The following is a 12,479-nucleotide window of genomic DNA, read 5'->3' as shown; positions in this document are numbered from 1 at the left end:
CAGGAAGCACTTCCCCCCGGGTGCAGTTCCTCCTCGCTCTGGCCCTGTTCACACATTATGGATCTTGACGCACGAAACCTATCTGTTGCTCTTCCCCACTTTCAGTTGCAATTTACCTTGGAATCAAAAGGAAACAGAACCCCGGCTGCTCCGATTTACCTGGAATGTGAAGCTCACCAGCACCCGCCCCGCTGAGGCCATCCTGGCTGCCCTGCACCAGGCCACAGACTCTGCCAACTGCTGCTGCCACCAGACGGAGCCCTTCGTCCTGTCCTGCACACATGAGAAGAGCCCCAGCGAGCAGTACTGCTGCCTGGAGGTGGAGGTGTGCCGGCTGCAGAGGCTGGGCGGGCTCCACGGGGTGCTTTTCCGGCGCCAGGCCGGCACCTCACTGGCCTTCCGGGGCCTGGTGGCCAAGATCACTGATCTACTGCAACTCTAGGGCATTGGATGCTTTCCGCCGCAATGCTCAACCCACAGGCTGGGGAACAGCGCTGGGGCGGGGCGGGGTGGGGGGGTGATTCTCGACTGCCCACCCTATCCTTACAGGGGCAGGACTTTGCTGGAACCTGACTCTGTTGTCCTGCAGAAACAGGAGCTGCTCTGGAGGGTCTGCGGAGTGGAGTGGGGGAGGGGAGGGGAGAGGAAACCCAGGGGGTTTGCTGTGAGGAGATTTTCTCCCTGGCTTGCCCACATTTCACGTGAGCCCACTTTGTGGCCACAGGAGAGAGGAGCCCAGGACTTCTTACCCATTTCTCAAGCTCTAGAAGGGGAGAACGGGTGTGGCCGGGGATGTTGGTGGCTGGGGGGAGGTCTTGTTGACCCTGCCCCCCCAACTCCAGCTTCTTCATCCTACCCCACCAGTGAAGCCTCCGACCTTTTGGCCTTTGGGTTGGGGTCCCTGCACCCCTTCTCAGAGAGGGAAGAAGCAACGCTGCATTGATCATTTCATGTAAATCAAATGTCAAACTCATTCAGTTTCAAACCAGAGCTGGTTTTTATTTCGGCTTCTTCTGGGATTCAGGTTTTGTGGGTGAGATGTAATTATGGCCCCAGTTCTGGTTTAGCTCAGATGGAGTTCCAACACCCCTCCCCTTCCTCTGGGTCACCCACCAGTTGTGCCAGACTCTCTTCTGAGTGGTCAAGGGCCCCTTGCCAAAGTGGGTTTGTAGTCATGGCTCCGGGGAAAATGGGTAGCAGGAGCTGAGGAGTACTGAGCCTAGTAGCTCATGGGGTGTGTGTGTCTTGTTCTTCATCCGTGAGGCTGCTAGCCTCTGGCTTGGGGGGCTCCAGTGGTGCTCTGCTTCTGTGGCAGGGGGAATTTCTCCCCTGAAGATGATCAGACAGCTCCAGTCCAGTGGAAGAGCCTTCCGCTTCTGTTCCCAATGAGTGGTTTCAACCTGGGCCAGCTCAAAGATGCATTTCAGCCCCTCTGATCTAGCAGCCCCCAAATGCTCAAAGATCTTGTGGCAGCCCCCCCCCCCCTTTCCCATCATGTACCCCCATTCCTGGACTCCAAAGCCCTGGTGCTGAGACCACACTCCAGAGGAGGCTGGACCTCCGGGGGGGCTGGTCCAAGGGCTTCATCCGGTCAACATCTTACAAGTTGGACACTCTCTTGGGACTGGCACACATTAGCAGTGACTCTGCTCAGGAATGAGGAAGGAGCAGAAGTGCCCACCTATGGACAGGTATCAGGCACGTCTCTTGAGCCCTGCTGCTGTGCCCGCCTCCTCTTCATCATCTGGAAACGTGGAGCTGGGAGTCACCAGCACAGAGGCCAAGCAGCCGGCAGCACCAAGGGGGGGGGGGGGGGCTGGTCTCGGATGGTGGAGTGGCAGGTGAGCAGGAGAGGGGGGTGGATGGACTGGAGCAATCCTCTTCTGGGTGGGGCAGGGGTTGGGGGGGTTCATGTAGAACTGGTCCCAGCTCAGCCCTTAACTGATGATGATAAATTTGGCAGCTGTGTGGGGAAAATTGAGTGGGTTTCCTTCTTTCCCATCTCCTTTTCCTTCCCCCTTTCCATACACTCGCTCCCCCTTCTGTGAGCTGCACCCTCCCTGCCCCCCTTATCCTGCCTGTTTGCCCCCCTCCCATCTGTACAGATCCCCCTGTAAATAATAGTCCGGTTAGTTCCTGTATTATTGGGTAGAGATATTCACGAGCGAGCCCATTTGCCTTGGGGGGGGGGGGGTGTTGTCAGTTATCCAGCCCCAGCGCAAAAGTCTGTACCAAACCCCTAATAAACGTAGAAAGCCTCCCTGCGTGCCTGGCTGGATCCTTCCATTGGTGGTGGGCGGGGGGGTGGGAGTGGCATCTGAAGCAGCTTCAGCACTTGGCAAGGCAGTGGAGCAGTGCAGGTCATGGCTACTCAGCGGTGAAGATGCTGCTTATGTTCAGAGTTGGCTCTTAGGGACGGGAAAACGGATGGTTGGTTCAGACAAAGCCCCAGCTCCAAATGAGTGTTCAGCTCTCCCACCTGCCTTCCCTCTGCCCTGCCACTGTGAGCCCCCCTGATGATGCTGGGTTTGGGGGAGCTGAGAGGTGACTGCCTTGGCCTGGATAGTCCAGCCTAGCATGATCTCCTCTATCTTGGAAGCCAGGCAAGGTTAGCCTAGGTTAGCACCTGGGTGGGAGACCCCCAAGGGAGTCCAGGGCTGCTATGTGGGGGCAGGCAGCGGCAAACCACCTCTGGAAGCCCCTAGCCTTGAAGCCCCTCCAAGATCTCCACAAGGCAGCTGTGACTTGACAGCGCTTAGTTGAGGCTTTGAGGGAGAACGGGGGGGTGTCCACCCTCCCAAATGTTAGTGTTCAAGAGCTTGAGGCTGCTGGAGGTTCCTTGCTAAGGATGGACATGCCTTCCCTTGACTGTTCTGCACATTTGGGGAGGGGGCTCCCAATCTCAATGGAATTCCAGCATGTAGAATTGAACAGCTGCTGTTGATCCGAAATGCCCACTCCCACAAAAGTGCACACAATACAACAGGTGGCTGGTGAGATCTTTGGTGTGCTTTCAAACCCTCCCGTGGAGGAACTCTGCAATCAGAAAAGAAGAGACAGACAAGAAAGGCCAGGCTTTGGGGCCGTCACTGACTTTATTGACTCCTTCCACCGGGGCTCAGGTGTGCGAGCTTCCCAGCTGGCAGGGGGCAGCCACCCACTCAGCCCTCGCCTCACCTTGGCAGGAGAAAGGAGGGCACGGGAGAGTGGCTGCCAGCAGTGGCAGGGTTGGGATCACCCCCTGGAGTCCGAGTCCAGTCCACGGGGGACTGTCAGGACCAAGAGGTGGCCCTCTCACTTCTGAGCAGGGACCATGTCGTCGATGGCCTGGCCCTTCTCCAGCTTCTTTTCCATATCCACCATGAGCTTCACACCATCAACCACCAGTTGCACTTGTTCCACCTCAGAGGAGCCCAGACGGTCGGCATTGGAGATGTCAAACACGGCACCCACAGCCTCGGTGTCCACGCCACCTGGGCAACAGAAAGCAGCCAGTGATCAGTTGTGCCACAATGGGGTCCCTATCAGAACTCGCCATTAGAGCAGAGGGGTCCAACTCTGGCGCTGCAGATGTTCATGGACTACAGTTCCCACCAGCCCTTGCTGGCATGGCCAATTGAACCCCAGTGTTAAAAGGGATAATTTCTCTTTTGATAGGCTGGGGTGGGTTCTCAAAGTACCAAGTATACCTGCCCATCAATGGTGATTCTGGTGTCTCAAGCTGTATTTCCCCTTCCAGACAGAAGCCATGCATCAAATTCTGATCTAAATCTGTTGGTGGCATTCAGCAACCCATGCCGTGGTCCTGGCTATGTGGACACGTTCCCCATTTGCTGCAGGTGTTTGGGCTGTGCCACTTGGAGCGATGGACGCCAGATGGGCCTCTGGGAGGGCAGGGGTCAATGACATCCTCTGGGCAAATACTGCACTGTGGCAACAAAAAAACCACCTTTCCCCTCACCTGTGCCACGTTTCTGCAGACGGAGGCGTTTGAGGATCTCCTCGAACTTGGGGTGCTTGCTGAGTTGGGGCAGTTTTACGTGGACGCCACCACGCAGACCTGTGCCCAGATTGGAGGGGCAGGTGAGGACGTAGCCCAAGTGCTCATTCCAGCTGAAGGGGTGGCCGGCTTGCTTGAAGATCTCCTCAATCTGCCTCAGGAGAGAAGAGTGTTCAGCCTGGCTGGTCCCCTGGCAGCATCTACTCCCTGGCGGGTGCCAAGCTCAGGGCCAGGGGAGATGCCTGCTCTGTCACCTTCTTCTGACCCACCTGCAACTATGAGCTCACCCTCCTTCCCCCATTGGGTGCTGCAGGACTGGCTCAGGCCCTGGGGCACCAGTTGGAAGAGGAACAGAAGCCACAACATGCTGGCAGCTCTGGGTACTCCCGGCCCCTAAAGAGCAGTTGCCTGCTCCTGCGGAAGCTCCCACATCTGCTGCGGCCAGTCGACGACATGGCTTGTGGTGGCCACGGTCTCCTCCTGTGGCCCTTGGTTTGCCCACTGTCTGTCTGTCTGTCTGACCTCAACCCGCCTCGTCTCCTGGCCTGGCGTCTTCTGCAGGGCTTTTGGCCCTTGTAGCACAAGCCAGCAGGCCTGCTCACCTTTTGCAGCCCCACGCAGAAACGCCTGAAGACTTCCTTCATATTGCCACCCTTCTGCATAGAGATGACACGGAGATGGTCCTCCTCATTCACCCAGACCAAGAAGGTCTTGTTGTCATTGTGCCTGTGGAATAAAGGGGACACGTGCTTTCCAGCGGGCACCATCTTTCCTGGCAGAGAAGCCTTTGCTGCAGCGGGGAGACGTGAGCAGCCTGCAGGGCCCAGGGCAGCTTTTTGGCTGGGTTTTGACATGATCCAGTGATGAGCAAACAGTCCTTCTTCCCCACCCTGGCCGCTGGCCGGTCCTATTCATGCCACTGGGCCAACACTGGAAAGGGGTGGAGAATTGGGGGCCCTCTACAGAACACTTTCAGGTTGTGAGTGGGATCCTTGAAAATAATTTTCAGTTGTGTACACCATTTCAGGCAATGGGAAACAGGATCTCTGATAGGGGAGGGGGATTTATACCCCACCTTTCTCTCCTGTAAAGATACTCAAGGTGGCTTACAACCTCCTTTCCCTTCCTCTCCCCACAACAGACACCTTGTGAATTAGATGGGGCTGAGAGAGGTCAAAGAGAACTGTGACTAGCCCACGGTCACCCAGCAGGAATGTAGGAAACACACCTGGTTCACCAGAGAAGCCTCTGCCACTCAGTCAGGTGGAGGAGTGGGGAATCAAACCCGGGTTCTCCAGATTACAATCCACCTGCTCTTAACCACCACCCCACACTAGCATAGTAAATCATAACTAATCCACTTCCTTCCCCTGCACAAGAACTTCTTTGCTCCTTCTGTTGTGTTCATGTCAGTTTGAGTCAGAAGGACCGTGGCTGGAAGATCTTTCAGGAAACGTGGTCCACGTGGACATTTCTCTCCAGTTGAAAGCCGTCTGGGAAGAAGAGGAGGCAGACTTCCCAGGGCTAGCAATGAGGGATCTCTAGCCTGCTGGCAGCAAGTAGTCAGTGCTTAACCCTGATCCACCCTGGGCACTGACCCCCCCCCCCCCCCCGTCACTCTCCTTTCGCTCCTGCACGGACAACCCCAGCCAGACTGGATGAGACCCTGGTGTCCGGTCAGCCTTTGCTTACCAGATGCCTCTGGCGTCGGGCCAGTCCCGGGCCATGCCGGAGGCGAGCAGGAGTGGGGAAACGGGCTTGTCAAACAGGAAGTGGTCATCGATCAGCTGTTGTTGCTCAGCATCAGTCATGTCCTTCAGAGGGTAATACTTGCCCTTGAACTCTCCTGTCAGGCTGTTCAAGGCTGAGGAAAGGGACAGCACACGGGTGGCATGAAGAAGCCGGGCACGTGGGTGGTCAGGGTGGGATCCCGCAAGGGAGGCATGTGCATCCTACAAAAACTGCCCTGCTATTGGATGAGTTACTGATCAAATATGGTCCAATTCAGAAATCACATTCGGTTCAATAGCCGGGCAAACTGGCAGCCAATGAGGCATCACAGATGGAAAGAACAATTTGGAAATGTCATTCTATTCCCCCAAAACTGCCCTCTCCCAAGTTTCCTTAAATCGTCCCCCTTCTCCCGCTTTCCCTTTTAACTGACTGCCAGGAGAATCTTCATGGAACCACTTTTGCAAGACTCCTGTTTGTTTTCTTTGTTGTCCAAGCCAGTATTTTAATTCTTACTCCTCCCATGAGCACCTGGGTTCCTCAATGGCTGTTCATGCCCCTGTTCTGCTGCTTCCATGGTTGTTAGAACTGGGGCACCAAATTTGCTATAGGAGGGGCTGATATGACATGGGTATCCCAGATATCCCCCACCCTAGAGTTCAAGGTAGCATGCAGGGCACTCTGGAGAGGTATCCCTTTCAGGCATGGCTAAACTCAGGCCTGTTTGGTTCAAGCAAGGTTGTAGTATCTGATGCCCACCAGACATATCCTCCAGGACTCCCTGGGAGTTACCAAGAGATGCCAGGAGCTTTCTTTGTGCCAGTGTTCCCAGGGAAGAATTTTTATCAGCTCCTCTCATTTTATAGAGTAAAAATGGGGATAAAAGCCCTATGGCGCTCAAAACCTATAATAGTCTGAGTTTTCCCCAAGAAATCATTGGGGAGTATAGTCTGATAAGGCGACCGAGAATATCTATTAAAGAGACCTGCTTTCTTTCATGAAGTCACAATTTCTGCATTCCTTGGAAAGGGGAATGAGTGAGATGGCAGGCGTGTCCTCCCTTACCCCCCCCCCCCCAACAACACAAATCATTGGAAGTTTTTGTAGGGGTGGCCACAGGATGACAGATTTCTCTAGCCCCCTCACCAGTGATGGAGAGCTTCTCCACGGCACGGCGCTCCCCACGGCTGCAGTGTGGTGGGAGGGTGTATCCCTTGATGCTACGGCCAGTCCGTACACGGCTACTGAACACATAGTTGGGGTCTAGATCATCTCCACCCTAAAGGAAAGGTTGAGAAGGGGGGACAAATTAGGTAGGCCACTGAGCACCTGAATGTACACCTAGCTACCGTGACTCCCTGGACCCCACCCCCTGTCACCCCCATGCACACCTTCAGGTTCTCATGGTTCAGGTCAGTCTTGTGCTTGTCAGTGGGTTTGTAGCCACCGTGACGGTCTGAAATGATGGGGTCAAAGAGGTCCTTGAAGACATCGTAGGACTCCTCGTCCCCAGCTACACAGCCGACAGTCATGATGAAGGGGTGACCTGCCCACAGATGGAGGGAGAGAGTGTTGGCGAAGGGTGGGAGGCATTTTGAGGCGTGGCTGCAACGTCCCCTGGTTCTGGTTCTGACGTTCTTCCTGTCAGGCCTGACTTCCAAGCCATGCATCTAACTTGCAGAGACCAGGGGAGAAAGGATTTTACTCAAGGTTGGGGTTTTGGCAAGCAGAACATGATAAGGGCAGGTCTTTTCCACAGGACGTAGGATAGCAGGTCTCTCCCCTGGGCAAGATCCAAAGCAATGTGCCTGTGTTAATGGGAGGGGGAGGGACAGAGAATATACACCTTCCATTCAAATTTCACAGTTCAGTAACCAAAATGTCTCAAGCCAGCCTGACAAACTCTTCCATTTTTACAGATCTCTGTCTGCTGGACGAGTCACTGAGGAGTTGACCCCTATCTGGAGAGCAGAGAGGTCATGCCACTTCTCACCTAATTAGCATAGTATCTTAATTAATGAAGGCTCAGTTCAGAATAATAGCACTCTTGCATCATCATTCAGTCTAGTGATGCAACTGATTCGCTACCCCCACCCCCACCCCGAGCACTGATCCCTGGAAACGCTCTGTGGAGCCCAGATCACCACCTTCGATGACTTTCTTGAGGTTGCGTAGAACCAGCACCATTCAGACTTTTCCTATGTATTTTTGGTCCACCACTCACCAGCTCCGCTAGAAAAGACATTATGGAGTTAATTTCTCAGAGTAGCCATGTGTCATCATTGTAGAACAGCTAGATTCAAGTCCAGGAGAACATTGGAGACCAACAAGATTTGGGGGAGATTAGCCTTGACTCTTGAAAACTCGTACCCTGAAAATCTTGTAGCACTCTACCTGAGCAGGATTCCAGTCTAGCTGTTCATTATGAAGTATTGTGCCAGCTGCCCAGCAGAGGGAGCAAACAGGCTAGACCAGTGATGGCGAGACCGAGTGCAGCCCAAGTTGCAACCCAAAACCCATTTACTTATCGCAAAGTGCCAACACGGCAATTTAACCTGAATACGGAGGTTTTCGTTTAGAAAAAACAGTTGGCTCCAAGGCGTGTGTTACTTGGGAGTAAGCTTGGTGGTAATCAGTGGCTTTGCTTTGAAGCAACCGTGCAACTCTTCCAATGGGTGAATCACGACCCTAGGAGGGTTTGCTCAGAAGCAGGCCCCATCACCAGCCACCGAGCATACTCTCAGGTAAAGGATCGCGCTTTAGTTCTTCACATGAAAACCAGTGGTGTTTAACAGCGCTTAACAGGGTTACCTACATTGCTTCCCCAAAACTAGATCTTAGGTTTAATGCTAATAATCGAGCCAAGAGGCCCAGGCCAGCCTAGATGTGTGTGTGTGTGTGTGTGTGTGTGTGTGTGTGTGTGTGTGTGTGTGTGTGTGTGTGTGTGACTCTGTTTGTGTGTGCCCACAGAGAGGTCTCTGAGTGCCATCTCTGGCACCCGTACCATAGGTTCACCACCATTGGGCTAGACTGTGGGCCATGTGGGGGAGCAATTCTTTCCCTCATTCATAGTTTAGAAACCTCTGGTGGGGTTTTCAAGGCAAAAGATGTTCAGAAGTGGTTTGCCATTACCTGCCTCTGCATCATGACCCTGGTATTCCTTGGAATTTCCTTGCCACAATCAGGGCTGAGAGGGTGTGACCAGCTCCAAATTTCCTAGCAAGCTTCCACGGAATGGTAGGGACTTGAACCAGGGTTTCCCACGTCCCTTAACCACTATACAACACTGGTTGTGGAGAAGCAACTGCAGGCAAGGAAATCCACAGGTTTGGTGGTAATTCATTTAGAGAAAGCCAAAAGTGACTGGGCAGGCTGGGCTCACCTGGGTTGTCCACGCCGGTCTGGACGCAGTCATCCAGGGTGAAGCCGCTGGGGGTCTCTTTGTCACGCAGCTTCTTATAGATGTCCAGGCTGAGGACCTTGGCCATGTGGTTATTGTGCTTGGTGAGGTCGGGGTATTCCTCCTCTGGCTTGAAATTCAGCTTGTACTTGTTGTGGGTGTTTCCAAAAGGCATGGTGGTGGTTGATGGGATGAGTCCTACATCGTGGAGACAAAGGGTTGGCCACAGGGTAGGTGAGGGATCAGCAACCCTCCACCTTGGCAAAGGCAAACTTTGTGGGGGTTCCAGGCTGAAAGTCCAGAGCCCCCCTGACTCATAGGATTATCTCTCCCTTTCCCCCCAAAGCAGGCTGTAACTTTAGCTTTGCATTTGAAGAATACATTCTCATGTGGGGGGGCGGGGAGCGAGGATAAGGCCATTACGTCCAGTGTTTTCAAAGGAGCTAATTTGCACCTATGGTCAAAAATATCTTGGGAGAGGGCAGAGAAACTCCTTCAATTTGCTTGTGGAAATTTACAGTTGGGTTGGAGATGATTCTTCATTCCAGTATTTTTTACAGGAGCCAGAACATTATTAGAGGGTTTACAGGGTAGAAGGTGGGATATGCCGGGGTTAGTTTTTATTTGTGTGGGGTTTTTTTTTACTGTTTAGTTCTCAAATCCTGATCGATGAGTTTTAAAAGTGGGATTTTTAAACAGGAAAATGAGAATGAAGATATGCTGTCATCTTGGTAAACTTTGCCTTCAACTCCCTGAGCAAAACTTAAGGTTCAGTTTCAAAGCTGAACTTTCAAAAATGTTGGGCTGTGAATCGTAAACTATTTCCTGTGATTTCAGAGGAGTGTCAGGAGGCCCCCCATCTTTGCTTCCAGTTAGCTCTATGCCATCTGCCTCCTCCATTCCAATTGACTCTTGTGGGCTTGGACTATTGTAACTCTACATAGGGATGCACTGTTAGAACCATCCGTCGTCTGGGCCAGAGAGCTGTTTGTCTGCCAGCAGAAAGGGGGTGGGTGGGGACGTGCCAAGGACCTGATCCATTCTGAACACGAATGCAGCTTCTATGTTCAGGGCCCCGCAGAGAGGCTGGGATTTATTAGACACAAGGGCATTTTCTGATGCCAGATCAGGCACCTACCTGCCTGACCTTCCAGAGGAGGGAGGACCTTGGCCGTTCAGCCATGCCTGAGCCCCATCATGCCTCTCCTTCTAAAAAGCTGTGACGGGGCCGCGTCTGTTCCCACTCAGGCCACAGCAGTTCTGGCACTGGCGATGGGATTGAACTTGCTGACATATCATCAGCAGTGAAGTCAGCAACTGTGCAGCGACAGTGAGCTTGCTGGGGGTGGGGGGAGGAAATTCCACTGCTCCTATCCAGTTGCCACCACTGGAAAACTGGGCATAACTTTAACTGTCAGCCCCTCAGAAACAGGTTTATTTATAGCCACAAGTCTTGTCCACAAAAGGACCCGGCTCGCGACAGCAGCTGCTAGCAAGGGGCAGTCGCCAACCAAGATCACCTTCCAGGCGCTGCGTTTGCAAAGGGTCAGCGAGCCCAAGAAACCCAGTATCAAGGCAGGGCAGGGGAGTGTGAGCTGCCAGGGCAAGAGAAACAGTCAGGCATCTGCAGAAGAGATCGGTCTGCCAGGGACTATCCAGCTCGTAGATCAATCTCTCCCCCCCCCCTCCCCACATCATACTAGCAGCAAAGAAACAGCGGGCACCTTGGCAAAGGCATAAAGAACTGCAAGGTCAACTAAAAGGCCGTCTCAAACCAGATGCCTCTGAGGCACCCTGAAGGTGGCAAAACAAAATAGTATCTCTTCTCACATGAAATAGAGTGTAGGGGGGATTCCTGTTAACACTCCATGCTTTGGAAACACACTTTTATGCCCTAGGACTGGGAGATTCTTGCTGTGAAAAACTGGTCATAATTAATTATTTTATTAAACAAAACTTCATGCATTTTAAAGCAAAATTTCTGCCTTTCCCATGAAGCAGATCCAGCTGCCCCTGCCCCTTTCTCCTGCCTCTTCTCTGCCCCCTCCTCACCCCCCATCCAGCAGCAGCTCTAGAACCAGAGAAGGGGGGTTGTTACCTGACAGGGAGAATCAAAGCCTGCACGTTGCCTCTTCTACTCCAGCACAATAGGTGACCCAAGAGTCCAATGCTGGGGAACCCAGAATATATACTTTGTGCTTTGCTCCTATTGGCCAACAGCTGACAAGCAGCTGGCCCATGATTGGGCCCCCCCCCCCCCCCCCCCCCCACCAGCTCAGCTCAGCTCAGCTCAGAATTTGGGCAGGAGGCTCCCAGTCGAAGCCAGCTTCAAGGAGGGCTGCCTCCCTCCCCATGACTTTTGTTCTTGCGCTGTCTAGCTCAGGTCCTGAACCAGCTTCCAATGTGAAGGCAAATCACTTGAACATGTGCAGAGCACTTCTGCCCCAGCCAAACCTAGGCAAGTTAGGGTTTGCCTCTCCCAGTATCCTTGGCAGCATGCCCCCTCTCCTTTGTCATATCTGAAGCCACGACACATCTTTCAAAGAGCTCCGAGCAACAGGCCAGGGGGCCACACAGTCTTTCCACACTGACCCTGACAAGCAGGCTTTCTGTGGGATGGGGATTCCCCCAAGGCCATCCAGTGAGCTCAGCATCAGAAGCTGGGTTGACTATATTTGAGGCCCTGAGCTCTCCCCTTGTCTGGAATGAAGGCCAAAGGGGTCTGCAGGGGGTGGGGAAGGACACAAGGATATGGGTGTTGCAAGTGGACGGGGCTGACATGGCAGAGCCAAGTCCTCCAGGATAGATTGAGCCATTGACGCCGTAATGTTCTAAAAATAAGGAGACGCTGATAAGGGACTAGGACCCGGATAAGGGGACCCTGCTTTTCACAGGTCATGCCTGGGTTCAGGGGTGACCTTGGGTCTTTCTCTCCTCCCTAACCTGTGCCAACCTGTTTGGGGAGCCAGGACATTTTTGCCAGAAGACGGGGCCAGAGATGCCAGCAGGACGTGTTTCTGTCTCTCTGGGTGTGGAGAGAATTCTTGTGTTTCTATATTGACTTGAAAGAAAGACAGCACTCAAAGTAAGACAATTCCCCCCCCCCCCCACCGCCAAAATGTTTCTCTGACTGTACCTAAGAACATAAGAACATAAGAACAAGCCAGCTGGATCAGACCAGAGTCCACCTAGTCCAGCACTCTGCTACTCGCAGTGGCCCACCAGGTGCCTTTGGGAGCTCACATGCAGGAGGTGAAAGCAAGGGCCTTCTGCGGCTGTTGCTCCCGAGCACCTGGTCTGATAAGGCATTTGCAATCTGAGATCAAGGAGGATCAAGATTGGTAGCCA

General features: G+C 53.4%; 2 protein-coding genes across 7 annotated transcripts in view; one reads left to right on the top strand and one right to left on the bottom strand.

Moving 5' to 3' along the window:
• Nucleotides 1-2,260, top strand: part of MARK4 (microtubule affinity regulating kinase 4) — a 39,883-nt gene extending 37,623 nt beyond the window's left edge. For 3 of the 5 annotated variants that reach the window (XM_048499292.1, XM_048499288.1, XM_048499287.1), the window contains one exon: nt 106-2,260. In XM_048499292.1, coding sequence (XP_048355249.1) covers nt 106-442 — 337 coding nt within the window. In that variant the 3' untranslated portion in view covers nt 443-2,260. The remainder of the gene's footprint in view (nt 1-105) is intronic. The other 2 variants (XM_048499291.1, XM_048499290.1) reach the window with 1 other exon arrangement.
• An 816-nt stretch (nt 2,261-3,076) lies between these two features.
• Nucleotides 3,077-11,305, bottom strand: CKM (creatine kinase, M-type). 2 transcript variants are annotated; one of them, XR_007244755.1, is made up of 9 exons: nt 11,230-11,305; nt 9,114-9,329; nt 7,123-7,277; nt 6,878-7,010; nt 5,693-5,864; nt 4,603-4,726; nt 3,962-4,151; nt 3,227-3,473; nt 3,077-3,153 (listed from the first exon to the last, which is right to left on the bottom strand). XR_007244755.1 is itself a non-coding variant. In XM_048499339.1 (8 exons), the coding sequence occupies exons 2-8, from the start codon at nt 9,304-9,306 to the stop codon at nt 3,295-3,297; spliced, it is 1,146 nt and encodes a 381-aa protein (XP_048355296.1). In that variant the 5' UTR covers nt 9,307-9,329; nt 11,230-11,305; the 3' UTR covers nt 3,077-3,294. The 2 variants fall into 2 exon arrangements, 1 of the variants encoding a protein (XP_048355296.1); XM_048499339.1 differs by having other exon boundaries at nt 3,077-3,473.
• Nucleotides 11,306-12,479: the final 1,174 nt, after the last annotated feature.

Source organism: Sphaerodactylus townsendi, linkage group LG06 (assembly GCF_021028975.2).
Source record: "Sphaerodactylus townsendi isolate TG3544 linkage group LG06, MPM_Stown_v2.3, whole genome shotgun sequence".
Classification (NCBI taxonomy): Eukaryota; Metazoa; Chordata; class Lepidosauria; order Squamata; family Sphaerodactylidae; genus Sphaerodactylus; species Sphaerodactylus townsendi.
This window is presented reverse-complemented; position numbering and strand designations above follow the sequence as displayed.

Bases quoted from the DNA above. Each gene is read 5' to 3' on its own strand.
- CKM (XM_048499339.1), bottom strand. From the start codon at position 9,306: ATGCCTTTTGGAAACACCCACAACAAGTACAAGCTGAATTTCAAGCCA. The intron at 7,278-9,113 runs GTGAGCCCAGCC...ATCTGTGGGCAG, and splicing joins GACCGGCGTGGACAACCCAG to GTCACCCCTTCATCATGACT. The intron at 3,474-3,961 runs GTGAGGGGAAAG...TCTGTTGCCCAG, and splicing joins TCTGCAGAAACGTGGCACAG to GTGGCGTGGACACCGAGGCT.